This window comes from Carcharodon carcharias, chromosome 28 (genome assembly GCF_017639515.1).
Source record: "Carcharodon carcharias isolate sCarCar2 chromosome 28, sCarCar2.pri, whole genome shotgun sequence".
In the NCBI taxonomy this organism is placed as follows: domain Eukaryota; kingdom Metazoa; phylum Chordata; class Chondrichthyes; order Lamniformes; family Lamnidae; genus Carcharodon; species Carcharodon carcharias.
In genome coordinates this window covers 37,030,170-37,057,407 of record NC_054494.1, presented here as the reverse complement: position 1 = coordinate 37,057,407, position 27,238 = coordinate 37,030,170, and the positions used below count along the sequence as shown (strand labels likewise).

Below are 27,238 nucleotides of genomic sequence, written 5' to 3'. Positions count from 1 at the left end.
TACTTAAGTCACATACTAAGAATTGCTGGGGCATTGGTCCTGGCTTTCCAGCTGTTAAATGGGCCCTTGAGTTTAGCAGATTCTGTAGGGAGCCAAGGTAAGTCCTGACTCAGTATCTAGGCTGCACTCACATTCTTAGACAATACACTAACCTGCATCCGATGTTTTGTCTTATGCCTTGGAGAAATGGAGAGGTGGTACACTCCAGGTTATGTGTATGCAGGAACTTTTATTTACAAGTGCTTTTAAAATATTTCTGCAATCACAAAATGCCTGCTGTAAAGCTTGCAGCTCTTTGCTCCAGTTTATACAAACATATGAATTAGGAGCAGAAATAGGTCATTCAGCCCCTCGAACTTGCTCCGCCTTTTGAAAAGATTATGGGCTGATCTGATTGCAGCCTCAGCTCTACTTTCCTTCCTATCCCCCATACCCTGCAACTCACTTGACAATCAAGAATCTATCTAGATCTGCCTTAAAAATATTCAATGACCCTGCCTCCACTGCTCTCTGGAGAAGAGAATTTCACAGTCTCAGGACCCTCTGAGGGATAGTTTATTTTCCCTTTCTCAGTCACCACACCCAGGCTTAACTAATCACCCACAGTGAGCAATCAACAGTAAACAGATGCATATAATCAAACACCACACAACTGAACACCACTCGGTTTGGAAGGGAATGCACTTCAGACAATCACGGCACACACAGAATTTAATGTTTCTGTCTGTTGGATGTAAAGAGGGAATATCATGGACAAGTGTTATGTGGTTCGGACAATGCCCTTTGCAGCACAGCACCCAGAACATCCATCCTTAAGCCTAGTGTTTGTGTGAAACTTACCATGTCATATCGCAGTTGCGGTGTAAGTGAAACTGTCTCACTTATCCAGTTACAGTTTAAATGAAGCCATTTCACAGTTTGACACTGCAGTTCCTACCTAAGTGAAACTGTGTCACACCAGTGCCACAGTGAAGTAATTAAAACATCAACTCATGTTTATATAGCACCTTTGATTTAATGAAGTGTCCCAAGGCACTTTACAGGGGCATTATAAAACAAAATGTGACACCAAGCAACATAAGGAGATATTAGGCCAGATGGCCAAAAACTTGGCCAAAGATGTAGGTTTTAATGAGTGTATTAAAGGAGGAAAGAGGGGGAGAGAGAGAGGTGGAGAGAGGGAATTCCAGAGCTTGGGCCCTAAGCAACCGAAGGCACCAACAGTGGAGCAATTAAATTCCGGGATGTTCAAGAGGCCAGGATTAGAGAAGCACAGGGATACCAGGGGGTTATTGGAGGAGATTGAGACAAGGAGAGCTGAGTCCATGGAGGGATTTGAAAACAAGGATAAATGAGAATTTTGAAATCTAGACATTGCTTGACCTGGAGCCATGGTCAGCAAGCACAGCGGTGATAGGGGAATGGGACTTTCTGCGAGTTAAGACATGGACAGCAGAGTTTTGGATGACCTCATGTTTATGGAATTGAACCATAAGATAACGAGATCTGCTTCCACATTTTTCTTGTATATTTATATGTTTGCAGTAAACCGTTCGTGTTTTGATCTGTCTGGTGTCCTACGTATGCAGTAAACCATTGAGGTGTTTAATAGGCTCTGCACAGAGATTCTGTCTGCCAGGGGCACATCTCATCACATCCAGAGATTTTAGGAATGTGCTGGCAAGATCCTAAGTCCCCACCACCCTTCTCCACCCCACACACCCTACCCATCCTCCACCTATCCCCCACCCCCCAGCCCCAAAGTCAGAACAGGAGGTTCTACCTGAATTCAGAAAAGTTGAAGACTTAGAGAGGATAGGAGGGGAAGCTGTTTCACCCAGAGGGTGGTGGGGATCTGGAACTCACTGCTTGAAAGGGTGGTAGAGGCAGAAACCCTCATCACATTTTAAAACTATTAGGATATGCACTTGAAGTGTTGTCACCTACAGGAATACAGACCAAGAGCTGGAAAGTGGGATTAGGCTGGAATGCTCCTTATCGGCCAGTGCAGATACAATGGGTCGAATAGCCTCCTTCCATGCTGTAAATTTCTACAATTCATTGGAAACAATCCAGCACAAACTAAGGGCAAGCTTCTGCCTTGTGGTCAACTCAGACCAAATCAAGGGTAGGGTTTGTAGGGATACCGCACCCGATAGAAAAATCCCAGTCACGCAATAGAATAGACGAGGTCAACCTAATTTGCACATTATCTGACCCTCCATAAAGCAGGTGACATGTGGAAAGATTGAGGCAGTCCAAGATGTATTAATAATAAAAATATATTCAAAGCTGACGGTTTAAAAATAAATTGCAAGAGCAAGAGAAAGAGGCAATTCATCTGGCTGTAATTAACTGAACGTCAGAGGCAAGCAGATGCTAATCTTTCTTTTAGTTAAACCCCTGTCTCTTGAGTAAACAGTCTGTTTGCACAATGTTGGGCACACCTGGCAATGCACCTGGTCACCCTCTCTGTCAACAGTCACCATAAAGAGCAGGTATTGTGTGCGTGTGATTAGGGTAGTGTCTAGCTCAACACACCGGCAGCTCTCCATTATGAGACAAGCTGACAGCCTGAAATGAGCTACTGTAAAACAAACAGCTTGGCACACTGTGCCTTGGGCATCGCTCCAACATGTTTATTACTGAGCTTTTAAGCACATTATAATCATCGAGCCCTCAGGTTCTTGTCTTTATAAAGCCATTTTTGTACTTAAGCAATGGGCTCCAGAATTGGAAAGATGACAAAGGCACAAGTAGGCCATTCAGCCCCTCAAGTCTGTTCCACCATTAAGTTAAATCATGGCTGATCTATGTCTTAACTCCGTTTAACTGTTTTGGTTCCGTATCTCTTGATGCCTTTATCTATTAAGCATCTATCAATCTCAGCTTTTGGCATTTTGAACTTAACTGGCACTTATTTAGCATCTTATCACACCTTTACAACAAATTTGCTTTGTTTCTGAATTACTGTCATTCAGACAAATACAGGAGCCAGTTTCATACAGTAAAGTCCCACAAACTGCAAAGGAGTGAGTGGGTGATGTGTTTTGGTGATGCTACTTGAGAGAGGAATCTGAGTAACACCTTTTTTTAAGTTCTGCTTTGAGAGCTGGACTCTGTAGGTACGCTGTGCTCAGAGACATGCAACATCATAAACCCATTCTTCATAAATATTACACTGAGATTTCAGAGGTCTTACCCTCAGAAATGAAACTGGGCTCCCTGTGTTTACTTTAAAAGTCTTTCTCATAGGATGATACAGCACAGAAGGAGGCCATTTGATCCATCAAGCCCGTGCTGGATCTTTGAAATAGCTATCTAATTAGTACGATTCCTCCACTCTTTCCCCATAACGATGCTTTTTTCCCCCTTTTTTAAGCATTTATCCAATTCCCTTTTGAAAGATACTAGTGAATCTGCTTCCATCACCCTTTCAGACAGCACAGTCCAGACCAACATGCTGCATCAAAAATTATTTCTCCTTATAGAACCATAAAACCATTGAAAAGTTACAGCACATGAGGCCATTCAGCCCATCGTACCTGCGACGGCTGAAATAGAAAACATCAAAAAGTTTTAAAAATTAAAAAGAATTTTTTTAAAAACTAGCTGCCTATTCTAATCCCACCTTCCGGCACCCAGTCCATAGCCTCGCAGGTTGCCACACTTTAGGTGCAGATCCAGGTGCCTTTTAAATGAATTGAGGGATTCTGCCTCCATCACCAAACCAGGCAAAGAAATTCCAGACATCTACCAGCCACTGGGTGAAGATGTTTTTCCTCATGCCCCCTCCACCCTTACACCAATCACCTGGAATCTGTGCCCCCTGTGACTTTTGTGCCCATTATCTTAAATCTGTGTCTTCCGGTTACCAAACCTCCTGCCTAAATTCTCCTTAAACTCTCTATAATTCTGAATGCTCCTATTAAATCTTACTCCCCCCACCCCCACACCCCTCCTCCCCCCTAAAGGAGAACAATCCCAACTTCTCTAATCCTTCTATATAACAAAATTCTCACATTCCCGGTACCAGCCAGGTAAATCCCCACAGCACCGCCTCCAGGGGTTTGATATCCTTTCAAAAGTCTGACCCCCTGGACACATATTTTCATGGCACTTCAAAGCCATTGGCTGCTGGCAGCTTTTCACAGATTTCCTCATTGGATGGCATCTGCCTCTAGCTACCTGTGTTGCTTGCCTTTCGATTCCCTCCTAAAAACTTCCTCAGTCCTTAGTACAAATTGCTGTACACTCCCTCCCACAACTTGCTGTCAGCAGCAGAGTTTGACGTTGTCCCCTCAAGTCCTAAGCCCAGGTCACATATATACCCACACACACGTACACGATGGTCAGCACTTAGATGTGGGGAGTCAGATCTAGCGTAGACATCTGGTGAGGCAGGCTTAGATACCAGAGGGTATTTAACATGGGATGCACAGATGAAATTCAGTCCCCATTTTAATATCATGCATTCAGTCTCTAACTTCCTATATCCATCATCATCATTCTCCCTCATGCCAAGGATGTTCCTTCCTTGTGGATGGCTGGTTTAGGTGAGATGTCACTGTCGGCTGTGGGTTTGCAGATGGTTTTTGAGTCCCATTTTCACCTTGCAGGCCCTCCCATAGCGAGGGCGTTGGTGATCAGTCGGAAGTCATGGTGGCTTATTGTTGGCTCAAGCAGCTGCTCTCTTGTTCTGTCTCTCTCTCTCTCTCTTGCCATTCTCTCTCAGTGGCTGCTCTCATTCATTGGTAGGCCTTGACACCATTTTTGATGGTGAATCACCATCTTGGTCACAACTGAGTATCTGCTTCCCGTTTGCCGACGTTAATAGAGCAGACCCTCACGGAGGCTTTGAGTTGCCTTTGAAATGCTTCCTTTGTCTCCCATGCGAATGGGCTCCCTGGCGTAGCTCTGGGGAGATCACCTGTTTGGGCTGCCTGTCTACATGGCCCACCCATCTCAGCTCACATGAGATTATCATGGCCTCTACACTTGGCACATCTGCATCTTGGAGGACATTCTTTTGTCTTCCCACTGGATTTGCAAGATCTTGTTAAGACAGCGTTGACGAAGTTGGCCTAGAACCTTGCAATTGTGCCTATAAGTTATCCAAGCTTCGGTACCATGGAGAATCCTGGTGCAGGCAGGTTCAGTGGAGGCATTCAAAAGGGAGTTAGACTGTTATCTGAAAAGGAAGAATGTGCGGGGTTACAGGGAGAAGTTGGGAGGGCCACACCAGGTGCAATGCTCACTTTGAGAGCTAGTGCACACCAAAGCCTGGGAGAGGGAAATGTTCTCTAAGGAGTTCCGGGCTCCTGACACTGAAGATGGTCAAAGACAAACAGAAAATCCTGTTGGGAAAGGGTCATGTGTTAATTATTGGAAGATTGCACTTAGAATGTCTACATTTTGGAGAATAAAAAAGTATGGAAATTAAAACCAATTAAATATGCTGAATTAAACCTCTTTCTCATATAAAATGAAGGGAATGGATCAGCTGACAAGCGATGATTGACAGTGACGGGTTCTCATGTGAGGCAACTCAGAGCGTCTGTAGACGGTTGGTGGTGACGGGGTCACACATAGAGCATCACATGGGTGGCAGTTGGCAGTCGGTGGGGGGGGGGGGGGTCCACATGTTGGGATGGGATGAGGCCTTCAGGGTTTAAGGGGAGGTGGAGAGTGATGGAGAGGGCAGCGGAAGAGCAGGTAGGAATCAGAATGGACGATATCAGCCAACTCAAATACCACTGAGCTGTGTGAACGTTGTCCTGGCTCAGCCAGTCCCGGGGCTGGGCTGCTGGGGGTTTCTATCCTGCAATGGCTCCAGTTGGTGTTAAAGGTGGGTGAGGATTAGTGAGGCCATTGATGCCTGGCATATAGCTTCAAAGGCCCTCTCTCTCCAGGACTAGAGCCCCCCCAGGTTAAAGCCTGCCCGCCTTCAGCACCGCATGGGCAGATACTAAACCAAGGAGCCAAATCCCTCGCCTGCTGCTTCATTGAAGATTAAAGATCCCACAGTCACTGTTTGAAGAACATTTCTCTGCTGTAATAACCAAAATTACTCTCTCTGGACTCACATCATTCCTCCCTCTCCCCTTCACTCACCTTCAATAATTAAATGGGGGAGGTGAAATAAGGGGCCCAGAAACAGGAGAAGCACCAGGGCCCAAGACTTCTCTCTCAGGCCCTGCACAATGGGGCCAAATGGCCTCCTTCTCTGCCATAACAACATTGTAAGCCTATGATTCTGGGAGAACCACTGCCCAATAGACTTTGAATTTAGTGTCGTGTCTGATATCATGATTCTTGAAAACTCGAGTGAGTAATTTACCATAGGCTGAGCTAGCACACTGGATTCCGTGGTGTACCTATTCAATGTCAGCTTTTTGCTATATGTCCACCTTTTAAAATGGACGGGGCCCATTGTAATTACACCCTGGCACCACTAGTGGCGCTGCCATGCCTCTGTCTCTCTCCATGTTCCCTGGGGATTGCAAACATTTTTAACAAAACCTTTGTTTATAAAGCTTATTTTTCAAAGGGTATGCAAGACTCAGAAACAAATCCCCATTCAATCTCAGCACTTCACAATGCCCGTTCACTTGTTCCTGCCAAACTAAAGCCACCTCCAATTTGCAAGACATCAGAAAAACATGATCTTCAGTTATCAACAACAGGTCGCTGAAAAAGGATTGCGTTTATATAGCGACCTATCACATCACAGAATCACAGAATCACAGTGCAGAAGCGGCCCTTCGGCCCATTGAGTCTGTACTGACATGTGAGAAACACCTGACCTACCTACCGATTCCCATTTACCAGCACTTGGCCCATAGCCTTGAATGTTATGACGATGCCAAGTGCTCATCCAGGTACTTTTTAAAGGATGTGAGGCAACCCACCTCCACCACCCTCCCAGGCAGCGCATTCCAGACCGTCACCACCCTCTGGGTAAAAAAGTTTTTCCTCACATCCCCCCTAAACCTCCTGCCCCTCACCTTGAACTTATGCCCCCTTGTAACTGACCCTTCAACTAAGGGGAACAGCTGCTCCCTATCCACCCTGTCCATGCCCCTCATAATATCTTACACCTTGATCAGGTCGCCCCTCAGTCTTCTCTGCTCCAACAAAAACAACCTAAGTCTATCCAACTCTCTTCATAACTTAAATGTTTCATCCCAGGCAACATCCTGGTGAATCTCATCTGCACCCCCTCCAGTGCAATCACATCCTTCCCGTAATGTGGCGATCAGAATTGCACACAGTACTCCAGCTGTGGGTTCACTAAGGTTCTATACAACTCCAACATGACCTCCCTACTTTTGTAATCTATGCCTCGATTGATAAAGGCAAGTGTCCCATATGCCTTTTTCACCGCCCCACTAACATGCCCCTCTGCCTTCAGAGATCTGTGGACACACACGCCAAGGTCCCTTTGTTCCTCAGAACTTCCTAGTGTCATGCCGTTCATTCAATACTTCCTTGTTAAATTACTCCTTCCAAAGTGTATCACCTCACACTTTTCAGGGTTAAGTTCCATCTGCCACTTATCTGCCCATTTGACCATCCCAAGTATATCTTCCTGTAGCCCAAGACACTCAACCTCACTGTTAACCACCCGGCCAATCTTTGTGTCATCCGCAAACTTACTAATCCTACCCCCCACATTGTCATCTATGTCGTTTATATAAATGACAAATAATAGGGGACCCAACACAGATCCCTGTGGTACACCACTGGACATTGGCTTCCAGTCACTAAAGCAGCCTCTGTCATCACACTCTGTCTCCTAAAACTAAGCCAATTTTGAATCCACCTTATCAAATTACCCTCTATCCCATGTGCTTCTGCCTTCTTTATAAGTCTCCCATGTGGGACCTTGTCAAAGGCTTTGCTGAAATCCATATAAACCACATCAACTGCACTACCATCATCTACACACCTGGTCACCTCCTCCAAAAATTCAATCAAATTTGTTAGGCATGACCTCCCTCTGACAAAGCCATGCTGACTATCCCTGATCAAACCTTGCCTCTCCAATACTCTCCTTCAGAACTTTCTCCAATATTTTCCCTACCACTGACATGAGACTCACTGGCCTGTAGTTCCCTGGCTTCTCTCTACAGCCCTTCTTAAATAGTAGAACCACATTAGCTGTTCTCCAGTCCTCTGGCACCTCCCCCATGGCCAGAGAGGAATTAAAAATTTGGGTCAGAGCCCCTGCGATCTCCTCCCTTGCCTCCCTCAGCAGTCTGGGACACAAATCATCTGGACCTGGATATTTGTCCACTTTTAAGCCTGCCAACACCTCCAAAACCTTGTCACTTCCTATATCAATTTGCTTAAGAGCCTCACAGTTCAAGTTCAATACCTTCATCCTCATTCTCTTGGGTGAAGATGGATGTGAAGTATTCATTCAACACTCTAGCGATGTCCTCTGGCTCCACCCATAGATTGCCCCCTTGGTCCCTTATGGGCCCTACTCTTTCCCTGGTTATCCTCTTCCCATTGATATACTTATAGAATATCTTGGGATTTTCCCTACTTTTACCATCTTTTGGAAATATGCCAAAGTGTTTTGCATACAATTATTTCCGAGTGCAGTGATTGTTGTGATGCAGACAAAGGCAGCAACCATTTAGTTCTCAAGCTCTGAGAAGCAGCAATGAAATTAATTAACAAGTCAAACTGTTCATCCTGAAATTGGGTGGGGGAGGAATAGTGACAAAGACATTGGGAAATAAAAGCCATGCTCTTTGAATAGTTATATATGATCTTTACCTTCAGCTAAACCACCAGGACAGAAAAACAGCTGTGAATTTCTTGGGACAGAAACAGCCAGAGACATCCAGAATTTATAATTGCACAATCAAACGATGGTTTCCTTTTTATTTCACTTGTTGCAAACTCCCTCTGTTGGTACAAGTGTGTACGGTAGCTTCAAATGTATTGCAATCTTCAATACACTACAGTGCTTCAGCATAGCATCGTTTTCAGAGAAAGGGACCTGCGAGCACACTCAGAGTTGAGTTTAAATCCCAGAGTGGGAATTTGAAACCATAAGCTCAACCGAGAGAAGGAAACATTAAAACTGATGAAAGGCTTACCAGTCTTGTGCTAGCTATGTCCAATAGCTCTTGAAACATCCATTGTCGCCTTCTCAAGGTCAGTTAGGGATTGGCAATAAATGCTGGCTGCAATACTCACACCCAAGAGCAAATAAAAAACAAACATGTAAAGGGATGGATATCCCTATCTGCACCAATCAATTCCTAGCACATGACTAAAGCAGGTCATTTATGTGTTTCAGCACTTTCATTATGGACTGCAGAGCCTGTATTGTAGTTATTTGAAGACCACTGAATAGGAAACTGGAGAGGATTATTGGAGAGAGTGTTGGGGAAAATGCACAAGAAAATAATTCAAAAGAGAAATAATTCCAATCCCGTAAGATATTGCTACAAATTTTCAAGTGATAAAAGTTATGTTCAATGGCACTGCCATCACTGACTCCCCCACTATCAACAGCCTAGGGGGCTACCATTGACCAAAAGCTGGGCCAGCCATACAAATACTATGACTACAAGAGGAGGTCAGGGGCTAGGAATCCTGCGGAGTAACTCACCTCCTGACTCCCCAAAGCCTGTCCACTATCTAGAAGGCACAAGTCAGGCGTGTGATGGAATACTCCCTGCCAAGCACTAGCGATGCACTGCCTGGGAGGGTGGTGGAGGTGGGTTGTCTCAAATCCTTTAAAAAGTACCTGGATGAGCACTTGGCACATCATAACTTTCAAGGCTATGGGCCAAGTGCTGGTAAATAGGATTCGGTAGGTAGGTCAGGTGTTTCATGTGTCGGTGCAGACTCGATGGGCCGAAGGGCCTCTTCTGCCCTCTGTGATTCTGTGAAAAGTTCTTTTTATGTTCTGGTTTCAGAAAAGCTCCTGGAACCTTCGATAAATTGGAAGGACATTAATGGCTTTCAAATTTTTTTTAAAAAAGATTCTTTTGTAAGACGTGAAATGTGTTTCTTTGAGGAAAAGAAGCTTCTTGAAGAAAATTGATAGGTTGAGGCTGAAGATTGAGACACTGCATTCATAACCAATCACTGTGAGCATTTTATGGAGCTCAACTATCCACGAGGTGAAGGCAGAGTGGCCCAGTGCATCTGTGACAACAAATGATCATTCTTTCAGCTCATTTTTGCACAAAAAAGTCCATACTGTGCAGTACTGAGGGGGTGCCGCACTGTTGGAGATGCCATCTTTTAGATGAGATGTTAAACTGAGGTCCTGTCTGCCTGTTTGGCTGGGTATAAGATCTCATGGCACTATTTTTAAGAAGGTTAAGGGATTGTCTCTAGTATCCTAGGCAATATTTAGCCCTCAATAAATATCACAAAAAGCAGATTATCTGGTCATTTTCACATTGCTGTTTATGGGAGCTTGCTGTGCGCAAACTGGCCACCGCATTTCCGTCATTACAACAGTGATTTTATCAAAAATACTTCATTGGCTGTAAAGTGCTTTGAGACATCCAGTCATCGTAAAAAGCACCTTAGACATGCAGGGCTTTCTTACTTCCTCTTTCACATTCCCTGGACCTCCCTGCAAAATTCAACCCCCCAACCTCATGACTTGCAATATGCCTCTTTAATAATTCCTTTCTCTCTTCAGCTCAGTGTCCATGCTCTTGTAAAGCGACTGGACAGAGTTCTCAGTTTGAGGAGTGCTACACAAACATAAGCAGTTGCTGCTGACCAAACATCGACATCTGTGGCCTATATTTTAGAAAGGTTGAGCACCTCCACTATGTATATTTTTTAAGCAGGTCCCTCGTGAGTTTAACTGCATTAAGAGGCAGGGTAGGAAAGAGGGAATAAATCCTGATTTGCTTTTTATGAAGAGAAGTCAATGATAACTGCTGTGCAGATTTCTTGGAGATATCTGCTTCACCCCACTCTGCAACTATGCACAATAACTTATGGGTAGTCTGAATAACTCATGTGTAGTCTGTCTGCCACTGCAAATCAGTCAGATTTAGGGCTGCCAACCCTCCTGCATTATCCTGGAGTGCCCAAGAATTCAAGATTAATCTCCAAGACACTGCTGTTTGCAAATAGCGAGAGGCATTAAACAAAATTGTGTTTATTTTCCTCATCAGCTTTAAGCAATTGCGTTCATTAGTAACAGAAATATCAGAGATAGGACATACAGTCATTTGGTTAACAGCCAAGAATCATCCAATCAACCAACGATGAACCCGCTCGCTTTTCGATTGGTGTGGGAAAGGGCTGTGCCACAAGGCTGGCCAACCAATGGCGCTATCGTGGGGGTGCCCAAGAGGCAGGAAGTCATGTGATGAAGCCTCTAGGGACGCGTCCAATCAGAGTTGGCAACCCGAGCCCAATTACCACTAAGTGTTGCCACGGAGATGTGTCCCTGACATTTAATACATAATACACTAATAACTTTTCTGCTTTGCAGAAGCTCGGGTGCTAGAATTTCAATCCACGTTCCTTATCGGCAGTTCTTGCAACACACTCCATCTCCACTCGCTTCAGTTCCTCCAGTGCGGCTCTGCTTTCATTATTGGAAGTGGGAGGAAGCTATGCTTCAGATACACAGAGCCTTTGTTAGATCTCATCTGATGGACTGCATTCAGTCCTGGGCACCGCACATCAAGAAGGATACACTGGCCTTTTCGGGATGGGGGGAGGGCAGTAATGCAGCACATACCCATTAAAACGATTTACAGCAACTTGAGTACAAAAGCAAAATACTGCAGATGCTGGAAATCTGAAATAAAAACCGAAAATGCTGGAAATGCTCAGCGGGTCAGGGACCGTCTGTGGAGACAGAAGCAGAGCCGTTGAGGTCATTGAGCTCAATTGTTGGTCTGGCTGTTATCATTATCAAGGGTGGTGGAAGTGGAGATGATCAATGATTTTGAAAGGAAATTGAATGGCCACATGAGGGAAATAAGCTTGCAGGGATACAGGAATAGAGAGGGGGAATGGGACTGACTGGATTAGTCTACAGAGAGCTGGCATGGATTAAATGACGTCATGTGCAGTTGTGCCTCTACGACTCTACGACTCGGACAGGAAGAGGGACCAGTTGAGGGAAGTGATTGATTTGCTGTGATTTCCCATGCAGTAGAGTCAAGACAGCGATGGGGGAAGCAAAGAATATTTGGAAAATGCAAGCAGATTATGTGAGCTGCTTGTTGCCAGAGGTCTGCAAATAATACAGTCACATTCTTTACTGACATGGGCTCCTTTGGCTCTGTCAGTGTATAAATCCTTACAGCTTCATCCACTAATCATGTCAAAAGACAAGGTAAGGCCCATGGCAAGGATTCAACTTGTAATTGTGGAGCAGTCCATTGAGAGGGGCAGAAATAAAAAGTTACTTTTAGAACATTTATCAAGTGGAGTACAGTGTAAGGAAATATACAGAAGCAAAATAGAAACAGGATGCCTAATATCAAACAAGGCATTCAGTTAGCCATAAATTAAGAAAGGATTGAGAAGAGTCACTGGAGAGGGAGCATTTGGTATATCTACCATGAAAAAAAACAGAAGTCAACATATCCTTAAGATTGATGGTGAAGTAACAATCAACTTGTGCAAACTCTCCGAAGGAGAAACCATAGATTTCATATCAGAGAAGGAGGCCATTCAGTCCATTGTGTGTGTGCCAGCAGTGATGACATTTGACCTGGAAGCTGCAGGGTAAGCCAGCTTGTAATTTCTTTAAAATGTCAGTGAAATTTGTAATCACTTTTAAAGATGCTTGAAAATGACTTTTTAAGAGCTTGCATCCCTTGTAAAGGGATCAATTGTAATTTTCATGAATAATAAGAAATATTGGTCTTTGTGTCCTGGTGACCCTTGATCTAGAAACAGTACCAACAGGAAGGAAATTGAGATACAAAAACCATGTGGTTAGGCACAAAGGAGAGTTACAAGCAGGTGAGCTGCAGGGTGACTCACACAAGTGCAGTTCGGGCAGAATTTAATATCCTTCCCGATGGATGTCAGCCTGCGTTTTTGTACTGAAGTCCTGGAGTGGGACTTGTACCCACAACATTCTGACTCAGAGGCAAGGGTGCTACCCACTGAGCCAAAACAGACACGTACGTACAACTTCTTGACTGAGGAGTTGAGAATGGTCTCAACCTAGCAAGCGGATACCTTGGCAAGAACTGGACTCTGCTGCGAATGAAACATGGTGTCTCTAGACACCATCCAGTTTAAAGGGTCACCTGCTGTAGTACAGGCTGGTTCTGTCAACTTAGCATTAGAGCTAAATATCTAGGGCATAAAGAAAGATGCAATATAACAGAAAAAACAAATTAACTGCTCACTGATCAAATCTAGATTAACTCCAATCATCTTTCAGATGGGACCTTAAACCAAGACCCCAAGTGCCATCACAGGAGAAATTTGCAACAAATGAGATGGCATAATTAAAGATAAACAGCATTACACACCACAGCGAGAAAAATATTCAACCTTGAGAAGGGTTCAGGAAAAAATGCGTTTAAAATAGAATCTAAACACGAAGGATCAAAAATAAACTGGCACAACACGATTTAAAAATAAGTCTAAACTCATAATTCTACATACTCAGAATAACTCATACCACAGAAACTTTCTTCTTTAAATAAAACACTGTCAAACACAGCTCATAAATAACTTCAAATTGCACAGGCGTCGGAAATAACCAATAGGTTGAAAGATCAAATGACAAGGTCAAAATTTAATGTGGATTATTATAAGAGCTGGTGACTAGGTTTTGCAATACAGCTAACAATAGTTAGAGAAACAAGAAAGAAAGAGAGAGCATGCTACATTAGTCCCAATTATATTCTAATTGAATATGAAACTGATTTAGGTGACCAGCTCTTCATAATGACCTTTTATGTATCAGATTTGATTTTCATTTCTAGTTCTGAAGGACATGGAATCATGCCCCAGTCCAGAGACATGAGCACATAATCCAGGCTGATGCTCCAGTGCAGTATTGAGGGAGCGCTGCACCGCTGAATTGTTTTTTTTAAACTTAAGTGAGGTGTTGGATGGCAGCTATTGCCTGCGGAACAACACCCCAGTAACTCTTTTGAGTACAAACCCGTTTCCATCTGTTTCAGATGAAGTTACTTGTTTCATAGTTTGCCATTGTGAGAGTTGAACTCTTGATCTTGGGGTTACAAACCCAGTACCATAACCACTTGGCTATTTAGGCCAAGCTTTTAAATGTCCAGGGCTCAAGTCACAAAGCAGTAGATAGATCAGTAATTTACCATAGACCATGAAGGAAAGAGACAATGGGTTATATAGATGAGGGGCACCACTCTGCATCAAGGATGGGCATACAAGGAGGCAGGTCACAAGTCCACCTCAGGAAGAGCAAGAATTGAACTCTTGATCTTGGGGTTACAAATCCAGTACCATAACCACTTGGCTATTTAGGCCAAGCCCTGCACCGCTGAAGGCGCCTCCTTTCAGATGAGATGTTAAGCAGAGGCTCCACTTTGTGGTGAACATAAAAGATCCCAGTGTGACTATTTAAGCATTAGAGTTCTCCTGGTGTGTACATCAGCGTTCATTTTTCAACCAACATTACTAAAACAAAAACAGATTAACTGGTCATTAATCTCGTTATTGCTTGGTTGTTGTGTTTGCTACATTACAACAGTAATTACCATGAAACTCGTTAGGATGCGCTGAGGTCATAAAAGATAGTTTTACTTTACATGAGTCTAAACAATACATGAATCAGAATTGTATCTGCAGTCAGCCATGTTTGCCTATAAAGAGCCAGGCTCTTGACAAAGGTCACCCCACAATTCAGATACAAGTCCCACCATTATATGAATCAGACTTGCGCCTGCAGCAGACTTCCTGGATTAAATCTAATGAATAGTCACTCTAAACACAGATTGTACTACTCTGCAAGCATCTTATGCAAAATTAAATGCCCAAATCATATGCAATCAATACAGCAGCAACCTTGGTTCATAATTAGGCTCCAGTTTCAAAACTTTTCAAACTGTTTGCAAAACAATTAATTATTCAAGTCCCAGCAGGCACTACCTTTGGCACTTTAGACTTAGAAGGCTTCTTGCGTCCAGAGATTCATAAGGCAGATGAAGCACACACTTACATCTGTTTTCTGTAGCTTATTTTTCCCATCACAGGCGGCTGGCCTGAATTTATAGCTTGAGGGGCAACACTCCACATCAAGCATGGCTGACCAGGAGTCTCTCATGCTCTTACCACCTGTTAAAGGCACGTTGCAATGATTTTCAAGTTGACACTCAATCTGTTTGGCCATCAAGTCCTGCAGTGGGACTCAAACCTGGAGCTTCTGGGTCAGAGGTGGGGGTGCTCCCCACTGCAAGACCTCCTTCTCTGGCACTTTGAAATAACCTAAGTTGGTCCAATGGGCTAATTGCAATCAGTTTAATCACTCGGAATTGCACTTGTGGAATTATAGAAACCTTGTTAAATAATCCTGAATTCGGCCTTTACTACAATCATCTTGGGTAGTGCTGAATTGTCCTTGTTGAGTTTCGGTAGCCATGCTGAGTAATACAGAGTTAAGCAGCATTCCTGTCTTGCAAGAGTTTACTGACAAGCTAACAAAGTCTCTTTCTCAGATATTAGACATGGAATTCCCCAGTAATAAACTCCGCCATTCCTCAGTAATGATTTCAATCATTTACCCCTCAGTGTTATTGTCACCACACATCAGCTAGTAGGCGCCACACCACAATCACTGTGAGGGAGCCCAAACTAAATTAAAATGTCCACTAAAATTAACATAATCCAGTTTGTTTTGAAGACAATAATCTAATATTGGACTCCAATGATGGCTATAAACATTGAGAATTTCACCACTTAGTAGCTTAACTGTACCCCTCAATTAGATTAATGCCTTGAAATCAATCCCAAGTATTCATGATTCTCTTTATTCTCTTTGGAACCCCTCGAGTAGATTACTGTCTTGCAATCAGTACCAGCAATCTACTGCTCTGTTCAGGCCATGCCTCTATTGCATTTGGTATCTTAATCTGTTGATACACTTGGGATTCCATGTTTCCACAAGATAATTGACAACAGTTGTTTGGTATAAACCACATAACTTGGAATCATACAGCTCCTATCACTCTCTGTCATTCAAATACACCAATTCAAAATTTACAATAAAAAAGTACACACCGACATTTTAAATTCTGTGACAATATTGCTGTGAAGACCCCAAATGGGAAGAATGATGGACTTATGGCTGATATTCATGCACCCAATCCATGATCTTCTGTGCTACAAACTTGAACAGTCTCTTGTAGTCCAGGACTTGAGTATTGCTGAAAAGAGAGACATGTTGCTGAAGCTTTTTGTCTTGCACTCATCAGGACAAATGCAAGAATGCCAAATTTCAAAGGATCACAAAAATTTATCCTACAGGGGAAATAGTATAAATTGTAAATTATAAAAAGAAAGAATATAAATTATAAACACTGTCATATAAATTGTTGTGATTGTTTGAAATTTGACATTCTTGCATTTGTCCTAATGAGCGCAAGACAAAAAGCTTCAGCAACATGTCTCTCTTTTTAGTAATACTTGAATAAACTCCTAAATATTCACACATTAACCACAAAAGCAGGAGCCCCATGCTTATTTCCCTCTGCACCATTATCTTATTCTTCCATCATAGCAACCAAATCTCCGCAAACAACAGCTGTGTTGTTGCACAATGATTCACATCAATGTAAGGACACCATTCCAGTTCACTAAAAGTGATGTAGCAATCATATAAGGAGGTTAACACACAGGTCTCGTAAACAAAGGCAAAATCCTACAGATCCAGGAAATCTGAAATAAAAACAGAAAGTGCTGGAAATACTCAGCAAGTCTGGCAGGCAGCATCTGTGGAGAGAAATACAGAGTTATCATTCTTCAGAACTAGGAAATGTTAGATATGTGACAGGTTTTAAGCAGGTGAGATAAGGATGGGAGGAAAAAATCAAAAGGGAACACCTCAAGTAGATTACTGTCTTGCAATCACCACCAGCAATCTACTGCTCTGTTCAGGCAATGCCTCTATTGCAGACTGGTATCTTAATCTGTTGGTATCTTAATCTGGGAAGGGTGTGTGATAGGGTGTGAAACAGGAGACATTAAATAACAAAAGAGTGGATTATGCAGAGCCAAAGAGAGTGAGAATTAGAAAATCATTATACATATCAGGCAGATTCAGCTTGGTTTTCTGAAAGGGAAATTGTGTTTGATAAATTTATTAGAGTTCTTTGAGGATGTAACAAAGTGGGTGGATAAAGGGGAACCAGTAGATGTAGGGTGGGATTATCTGGCCCAGCCAGCTGCCAGGATCATCAGGTCCTGCCAAAAGTCAATGGAATTTTGTCTTGGCTGCCAAATCTCCCACGGCAGGTCCTGCAACAATGGAGCTGGAAAAACCCAATGGTCGTGTATTTGGATTTCCAAAAGGCATTTGATAAGGTGACACATAAAAGGTTACTACACAAGATAAGTTGTTGGGGGTGATATATTAGTACAGATAGAGGATTGGTTAATGAACAGGAAACAGAGTCAGGATAAATGGATCATTTTGAGAATGGCAAACTGTAACTAGTGGAGTGCCACAATGATCAGTGCTGGGGCCATAACTATTTATGTTCTATATTAATAACTTGGATGAAGGGACCAACTAGTTTGTAGCCAAATTTGCTGATGATGTGAAGATAGGTAGGAAAGCAAGTTGTGAGGAGGATACAAAGAGTCTGCAAAGGGATATGGATAGGTTAAGTGAGTGGGCTAAAATTTGGTAGATGGAATATAATGTGGGAAAATGTGAGATTGTCCATTTTGGCAGGAGGAATAGAAAAGCAAAATATAATTTAAATGGAGAGAGACTGCAGAATGCTGTGGTACAGAGGGAACTGGGTGTCCTTGTACATGAATGACAAAAAATCAGCATGCAGACACAGCAAGTAACTAGGAAGGCAAACAGAATATTGGGCTATATTACACAGGGGATGGAGTGTAACAGTGGAAAATTCTTGCATAACTGTACAGGGCATTGCATGCAAGCCCAGACCTAGAGCATTATATACAGTTTGGGTCACCTGGCTTAAGGAGAGATATACTTGCATTGGAAACAATTAAGAAAGGTTCACTAGGCTGATTCCTGGAAGGAAGGGGTTGTCTTATGAGGAAAGGTAGAACAGTTTGGACCTATACTTATTCAAGTTTAGAAGAATGAGAGGCAATCATATTGAAACATATAAGGTACTGAGGGGGCTTGATAGCATAGATGCTTTGAGGATGTTTGCCCTCATAGGGGAATCTAAAACTAGGGGGCACAGTTTCAAAATAAGGGGTCTCTCACTTAAGATGGAGATTAGAAGGAAATTCTTCTCTCAGAGGTATTATGAAAGTATAATCATTTTCATAATTTTTTCTGGCTTTTTGTAAAGTAGGTTTATGGGGATAAGTATAGTTGGGTCTGTCTGTGTGTGATTTAATTACATTTGGAGTCCAGTAGACTGCAAGCTTTAGTTCATCAAAAGAAGCTAGGTGCTTGACATGTTAATGAGTAAATATGAATGCTGGCTTAGCATGTAAGGTGTGAAGGGAATTTGCATTTTTAGATAAATGAAAGGAGATTTGGATTTCAAAGAGATCTCAGTCTGTTTACAACCCGCCAGATAAGCAAGGCTAAGGAATGTGTTTATTTTTTGCCAAAGGTTACTGACAATAAATAGTAGGAACATGAAAATGTTTATTTATATTGTGAGGAAGATACAGTTTTAAAGTCAGATGAAACAATAGAATTTACATATTAGAAAGAGAAAAACATATATAAAGGAGAATGAAAGGCTATGTGTGAGGAGAAGACCATGTAAGATCTAACAGAAATGTATGAAATAGCCTGAACAAAGCCTCCAGTATTTGTGCATAAGTCTGCTGTCTACTGAAACTGAAACTGGAGAAAAGCCATTTGGAATTCCACTGTCCAGGGTATTGTGTTAATTTTCTGGATCTGTTTAACATCTAAAATCTATTTTTGGACTCTTGCCTTAAAGGGAGTGTAACTGGGAGTCAGGTTAATTAAGAATTTTAGGAGATATTATAGCAGCAATTTATAGTCTTATGTATGTGCTTGAAGTCTTTTAATAAATATTTAAATTTAATTTTAAAAGCCTTAATTTAAAAGTGTTGGTGGACTTACTACTTCTGAATTCAGTGCACGCATCTTGTAATAAATACAAATTGCGAAAATGTTGTAATAGCACGACCAAGTTTCACTCATGGATTTGGTCCACCTGACATACATCATCTGAAGCATCATAACAGAGGGTCGTTAGTGTTTGGAATTCTCTTCCACAGAAAGCAGTGGAGGCTGGGTCATTGAATGTATTCAAGGTTGTGCTAGACAGATTTTTGATTGACAAGGGTGACAAAGTTTATGGGGGACGGGCAGGAAAGTGGAGTAAAGGCCATAATTAGAACTAAATGGGGATTACTGACTACATTGTCCAAAACAGAAAGGAAGGCTTTGTACTTTATATTAAAAAAGAGAACCTTACCAAGGTCTCAAAATGCTTTATGTACAATCAATTACTTTGAAATGCAGCATTTTTCAGAAAGAAAGATCCCATAAACAGCAACAAGATGAACCACCAGGCAATCTGTTTTTTTGGTGGTTTTGGTTGAGGGAAGAATGTTGGCTCGGTCATGTGGTCATTGCTCTATCAGTGACACCACAGAACTTTATAGTCATAGAATCATATAATGGCTACAGCATGGAAAGAGGCCATTTGGCCCATAATAAACATGCTAGCTCCCTGTAAGAGCTATTCACCTAGTCCCATTCCCCTGCCTTTCCCCACAGTGCAAATTATCACAGGGTATCCAACGGGACCACAGCTTAATGCTTCATCCAAGAACAGCACCTGTGGCCGTGGGGCATTCCCTCAGTGATGCAGTCTTGGCTTAGGGCAGGGAGATGGATCTTGAAGTGAGACATGAACCAAACATCTTCTAAAACTGAGGACTAAGTGCTGCCAACTGATCCAAGCAGACACACTATCTGAAAGCAGTGATTTAGGACCGAAAAATTAATATGTTTTCAATAGCAAACTCACCATGACAGTTGCAATGCTTGCTAAAAGCTTTTCTTAATTTGCTTACACAACATTAATTAAATTTCACAAATAATGAATTCGCTGTGAAGTGGTTTGGGATGCTCAGAAGATTCGACAGGGTGCTGTATAATGTTAAATCTCCTGTTCATTTCCTTTCCTTTCTTATTTTTTGTTTCAAATATTACACCCAGCATGCCTCACTAATTGATGTTTGCAATATCTGAAGAATATAATAGGAAAAATCTGAAGACCTGTCCTCCAGTACAGCACTCAGACTCATTTTCTTGCTGTACTGATTTTTTTTTTGCACATCATTTGATTCATAATTTTAAATTTTGTGCTTTTCCAGGTGAGGTGAACAGAACACGTTTTGCAAAGTCAGCGTCGAGCACACGGGGCAAGGCACAGCACAGATTTAAATCAAGTCAAACTCTCTCCATTCTTCCCCCAGCAATTGCCTTGAAATTGGCCTCTTCAAACGATAGCGTACGAGTAGCTAGGGGTTGAGATTGGGGTTTTTGTAGTGGTGGAAATTGGACCGTGGTGAACCAGCTGATTTTCTTTCCCTTTGATGCCGTGGGCTGAATCTTGCCCTCGTCAGGCGAGCACGGAGGGTGGGCCTGCGAGTGGCCACGAAAGCAACAGCCGCCCGCAATCGGGCTCCGACCGCGATTTCAGGCCGGCAGAAGGCCCACCCAGCGTGAAACGTGGCTTGTCACTGGCCAGGAAGGGCCAGGCTGGGGTGGGGGGGCCTGTTAGCCACTGGGGTCCAATGGTGGCCCCAGCGGCCGGTATAAAGATGTCCCGGGCAGGCCCAGAAAGGCTGGCAGGGAAGGACGTCCGGCTACCATTCGGACCCTGTATTCAAATGTGGCAGCAAACGCCAGGCGGGAGGGCAGGCTAGGTGGGCACTCGGCAGCCCCCCCCCCCCCGCTTTTCTGATGAGTGTCTCGCCATCCTCCTGGAGGAGGAGGGAGACCCTTGTCCCCAGAGATGGGAGGAGGAGGACACCGTAGCTCACCAAGTGGGCATGGGAGGAGGTGGCAGCCCAGGTGAGCAGCTATGACGTGGTGCGGCGCACACAGGTGCAGTGCCAGAAGCACTTCAATGACCTGCTGCGCTCAGTAAGTGTGAATACTGTGTTGGCACAGGACCAGCGTGCCATCCCCCCATGGCCATCCCCCCATGGACTCAGGGGTGTTAGAGTCCAAGTGCTAACTGTCAGCTGGCCAAGGGGGTGAGCCCTGGCTGCTTGGACTGGGTGCCTTGCGGCTCGAGGGCCACGACTCGGATGTGCCCTGTGAGGTGTTCCTCAGCTGGGGTTGGCCAGGCTGCAGTGGTGCTGCAGGTGGACAGTGGACTCATCAATGCCCCTCTGTCCTTTCAGGAGAAGACAAGCCATAACCAAGCAGAGAGGGCACGAACAGGCGGAGGCCCACCCAACCTCCTGCTGTTCTCCCGGTTCGAGCAAGACGCCCTTGAGCTGGAGAGTAGCACGCTCCCCGTGCAACGGGGCGTGGAGAGGCAGAGGTGCCAGACAAAGGTAATAGCTCAGTGCACAGAAGTGAGACTCTCAGGTTGTGCAACCATTCTAGTGTAGTTTCCTCATTGATGGGAGCCTCAAACCTGCAGTCTCCATTGATCATTGGAAGTTGATGGCACCGTGGTACAGATCTCCATTGTTTTCCAAGCACCCTGGTGAGACACAGTGACAGAGTGATGACTTTAACTAAAGACATGTCCTTCTTCTCCCTTTTAAGCTCACCAGCAGGCATCCCATCCGCAGACCATGAAGGGTCACCCCTGATGCCAGAGGACAACTGGGCTTCACTGTCACCTGCATCACACCCGCTCTCCGAAACAGGCACCAGCACAGATACCAGCACCTCGGTGGGCATTAGTTTGGCGGCTAGTATCTCGGCACACAGTAGTGAGGGCATTTCACACTTGCTTGAGGTGCAGGTGGAGGCAGGGAGTGCCCAGGGTGCTGGCAGTTGGAGGACAGCTGGAGACCAGGATGATGCTCAGTTGAAGGCTGACAATGAGCCTCTGGAGTCGTCCATTAAGCGGCAGATGCTGGATGTCCAGCGGGATGTGCGGGAGGATCTGGCGGAGATACATGAGGGTCTGCGTGCCATGGTCCCAGTTGTGGAGGAGTCCATGCGAAGCACGAGCACTGCATTGACCCTCATGGCCAAGCGTACTGCCTCCTCCATTGAGAGATTGGCAACTCTTATGGACAGGCAGCTCCGGGAACAGAATGAGGGGTTCCTGGGGTAACGCTTGGACCTGCAGCCCTCACACAGGCAATGACCTCAGGTGGTCAGTGTCAGCATGGGAGATGGATAAGGCACACAGTATCCCAGCTAGGTGTCTGTCCATCAGTTGTAAGCAGGGACATCCACAGCAACCTTACACTGGTGCATGAGCTGCCTGTCATCTCTGCCGGCTCCTCTCAGGGTGCTCTGGATGACGGCAGCAGCTCCTCCACCCCTCTGCCCCTCTGCCCCTCTGCCAGTGACCATGGCATCTGATGAGGCTGCAATGACTGGGGAGATGCTAGGCGTGGCACTGGCCACTCCCTCCCGGCTGGGGCCAGCACAGGCTCCACTGGCCAGATGACAACCGTCGAGGTCATCAAAGCCAACAAGACAGCCGGGTCAGCAGACTGTCTCCAATGCTGGTGCCAGCGAGGGGGGAGCACCTAACACTCGCAAGCATAAGTTAAAGGCACCATGAGCACAAGAGGGACAGGTCACAGGTGATTTTATGTTCGCTTATGTTTAGTTAATGCATACTGGTCTGGGACTTAATACCAAGGAGGTTGATGTAAATAGCATGTACATGTCAAAATAATATAAATCTGGTTTTGTCATCATGGTCTGAGTATGCTTCACCTTTTTATTTCATTGGTGCAGGGTACGCCAGTATGTAATGCTGGACATAAGTAGCTCTGAACTTTGATGCACAGGTATTGAGTGCTCTTTGTGTTCAAGTGAAAGGGCCTTTCAGATACCCAGGCTGGAGGAGGCAGCCCTGGCATGTGGTTGAAGCTGATCTTTGGTAGCCCAGCTGAAGGAGCGTTGGATTAAGGTGTCCCTGCCTCCCTGGGGGTTACCGAGGTCTGGCTCCATGCCCACAGCATTCTCCTCACCGTGCTTATCTTTGAACTCACCACTGGACTCATCAGCTGGGGCCTGTGGAGCTGCGTCAAGATCCTCTTCCTCCAGTGGGTCCCCCCTTGCCAGTGCCAGATTGTGGAGGGCACAGCAATACAACCACTATCAGTGACACCCGCTCTGGGGGATATTGGAGAGCTCCCTCTGAACGGTCCAGGTATCAGAAGCGCATATTGAGGAGACCTATGGTCCTCTGTATCACCACCCTTGTGGAGGCTCCTGTTATACCGCTGCTCTGCCTCTGTTCTTGGGTGGCAGAGAAGCGCCGTGAGCCACCTTTTCAAGGAACAGCCCATGTCACCCAGCAGCCATCCGTCCAGCCGGGCTGGAGCACTGAAGAACCTCGGCACCTGGGAGTGTCTCAGGATGTAAGTGTCATAGGAGTTGCCTGGGTACCTGGCACACACTTGCAGAATCTGCATCTTGTGGTCATACACTATCTGCACGTTCATGGAGTGAATCCCTTCCTGTTGACGAAGTCACCCGGCTGACCCACTGGCGCCTTGATGGCCACATGTGTACAGTCGATGGTACCCTGGACACGGGGGAACCCAGCAATCGCTGCAAAGCCTCTGGCTCGCTCAGCCTGGCTGGCCTCGTCTGTATGGTAAAGAATAAAGGTCAGTACCTGCCTGAACAGAGCTTCTGTCACCAGCTTCACACAACCATGGACAGGTGATTGGGACACTCCACACAGACCCCCCATTGACCTCTGGAAAGAGCCGGAGGCATAGAAGCTGAGGGCCACTGTGACCATCAGAGCCACTGGCATGGGGTGTCCACCCACACAGTCAGAGCTGATCTCAGGCATCATCTGGCAAGTGGAAGTAACGGTCTCCCTTGAGAGCTGGAACCTCCTTCGGCATTGCACCTCGGACATATTGAGGGAGCTGCATCACTGCCTGCAAACCCTGGCAGCGGGATAGTGGCGTCTTCTGTGGCCCCTTCCTCCCTGGACTTCCTGCTGACCCTGTGCCCCCTGTGTCTGCCCCTCTCCTCCCACAGGTCCCTCCCCTGGAAGCTGCACAGGGATACATGGCCTCCTCTTCCTTCTGCCCCTCTCATCCTCCTCAGAGGAGGTGCCTCCAGCGGTACCAGGGAAGGCTGTCTGATACCTGGAAGGGTCCACACAGTCTAATACCTCAGGAGGGGCCTGGCAGACAGCAATGAGTCCTGAAATGAGGCCTGGAAATGCTAAGAATGAACAGAGATGAAGCCGCCAAATACCAATAAGCAACCAGCTTCACACTGTCTCGAAAACCCCTCACTACTCACACTGGCAATGCTGCTGACCCTTTGGATGAGGCTTGAGGAAATGTTGTCTGGCCACCAGCCCAGACAATTGCATTGTGAAAGGCTTTAAGTGGCCTGTTAATTAATGGAAGGTGCTGGTCCGGCGCCCATACACACCCACTGAGCGAAATCTTACTCTCGTTCACCAACGAGAGAAAAGTTCTGCCCCATGACTTTCTCCACTGTTTTAATGGAGTCTCTAAGACATGTCAAATAGTCTTCACAGGTAATACTTGAAAACCCTAATCTCATGGAAAAAGTTCACTTAACACTAACCCTGAAGAGCGTGATCATTATCCATGTCAGACACCCATCCCTTTCTCACTGAGACTCTCAGCTTGTTCCATGACATCTCTTGATGTTCTTATTGTGTGTTCGCTGGATAGTTGTATATTTTATATGTTTGATTTGCCTTATTGCAATGCGGAGATGACATTAGTTTCTAAGAGTACAAAAGATTTATTTACAGTGCCTTAAAATAGTTCTGCAATCACCATTCTAAACATTCCCTCCCTCCCCTACTGATGTACAGTGGCAGCAGTGTGTACTATCTACAAGATGCACTGCGGCAAATCACCAAGCCTCTTTCAACAGCACCTTCCAAACCCACGACCTCCACCACTTAGAAGGACAAGGGCAGCAGATGCATGGGAAGACCACCACCTGGAAAAAGCCCTCCAAGCGACTCACCATCCTGACTTGGAACAATATCACTGTTCCTTGACTGTTGCTGGGTCAAAATCCTGGAACTCCCTTCCTAACAGCACTGTGAGTGTGACTTAATGGCTTGCTTCAAGTCCAATGACTCTTCTTCAGAAATGAAGAGAGGTAATTCTGAAGAAGACTCATATTGGACTCGAACCATTAACCCTGTTTCTCTTTCCACAGATGATGCCCGACCTGCTGAGTATTTCCAGCATTTTCTGTTTTTAATTCCTTTGGAAGAATGCTGTGCAATACCAGATTTATCTCGCAAAAGTGGGAGCCAATTATGTCCAATTCCATTGTCTCTGTGCGCCTCAGATCAGAAAACAGTTCAAAAAAAATTACAGCCCAATACTCTACAATTATGTCATTTAAAACTTGAAGCCCCTCCCCAAAAAAATCAATGAAGAGCAGAAACTATAAATTTGATCAGAATACCTGTCCTATTAATATATTCAGTGTGGGGGAAGGTGGAATCCACTTTATACTCTGAGCGTGAGGTAAGCCGACATAACTCAATACAAACTGCTGGCTCATGAATTATGAGGCCGGCCTCCTGGGTGTAATAAAGGTTGTTACCTTCTGGATTTTACTGCACTAACTATCTACTATTAATTTTCTTCATCCTGGCCATGCCGGCGGGAGCTTTTCCGTGAACCAGCTGGTTTATATGTTATGAGGAGCAGCTTTTCCCATTTTTACAATAATAGAAGCAATGTCTGGACAATACGACACCCGCTAACGCTTCCTGTGCCACTAAGACTATCCCCACCAGATATAATTAGGACTGATAACTGGATTTTTAAGCCACAAAGGACTATTAGCACAAGCAATGATTTACACACTTGGCTGTCAAAAATAAGGAATAGGGACCTTTAAGAAATGGTCCTTTTTTATAATTGTATAGAATTCTCATTGAGCTATCTGGCACTGCATTTATTTCTCTTTCTCTCTCTCTCTGAAGAAGTCATGAACAATTCTAAGGATCAAGGACCAAGAGAAGGTAGAGATAAAGGTCACAAAGATTGCACTCTCCAAATTGAGATCACTGGACTGTGCAAACATTCCTGAACCGATTGCAGGAAGTCTTCTGGTATCCTCGTATTTGCTTTATTTGCTTATTTTATTTGCTTTATCTAGCAAATGACCCTCAGCATGAGGTCAACTAAAAAGTGACCTCGAGTTACATAACGGACAGGGAGGGGAGGTGATCATCCCGATATCTTGGGTACCTGTCCTGTATTCACTAGTTAGGAAGGTTCAAACACGCGATTGACAGTAATAGGGTAAACTACCTGCCCCTAGAAATAAAGTATACTAACGAATGCTCAGAGACAAGGGGCAGGCAGACACCTTCTTCAGATGGAAGATGGAGCAGGGAAGCTGGAGGAAGGCTGAGGGAAGAGTTGTCTAATACTTCGACTAGAGAGCAGGGTCCTGCTATCACAAGCTACTGAGATCAACATATTCTGTGCCAATTGTTCATTGTCCTCTTGGATTAGTGATTTGCTCTTCACTGTCATGGACTGTATACTTCTCTTTTCCATTTAGTTAATGCATCATACCTAAACTGTTACTTCTTAATAAACTTAATAAACAACCTTAAAATCACTGATGAATACTCAACTGCCTATCTTAGGTATCTGTGGCTCCTGCACCCAAAATCTTGCACAAAGTACCATGACCTTGCGCTGCCGAGTGGAGAGACAGAGGGGCTTTTTTTTCATACATCACCACAGCTGCACCATAGAGAGACAGAGAGTGTGTGTACTGCAAAGCAAAGTCTCTCCACTGCCTTCAATGCTCAAGTCAAGGATGTGATGGAATTTTCACCGTTAATCTGGAAGGGTGAAACAGCTTAAAATGAACCAA

At 44.5% G+C, this 27,238-nt stretch overlaps 1 protein-coding gene across 1 annotated transcript in view; it reads right to left on the bottom strand.

Annotated features, from left to right (window-relative positions):
- Positions 1-27,238, bottom strand: part of ret (ret proto-oncogene receptor tyrosine kinase) — a 135,290-nt gene that overhangs the window by 72,120 nt on the left and 35,932 nt on the right. The window contains exons 2-3 of the mRNA XM_041176238.1: positions 13,207-13,326; positions 3,546-3,554 (exon numbers count right to left, since the gene is read on the bottom strand). Coding sequence (XP_041032172.1) covers positions 3,546-3,554; positions 13,207-13,326 — 129 coding nt within the window. The remainder of the gene's footprint in view (positions 1-3,545; positions 3,555-13,206; positions 13,327-27,238) is intronic.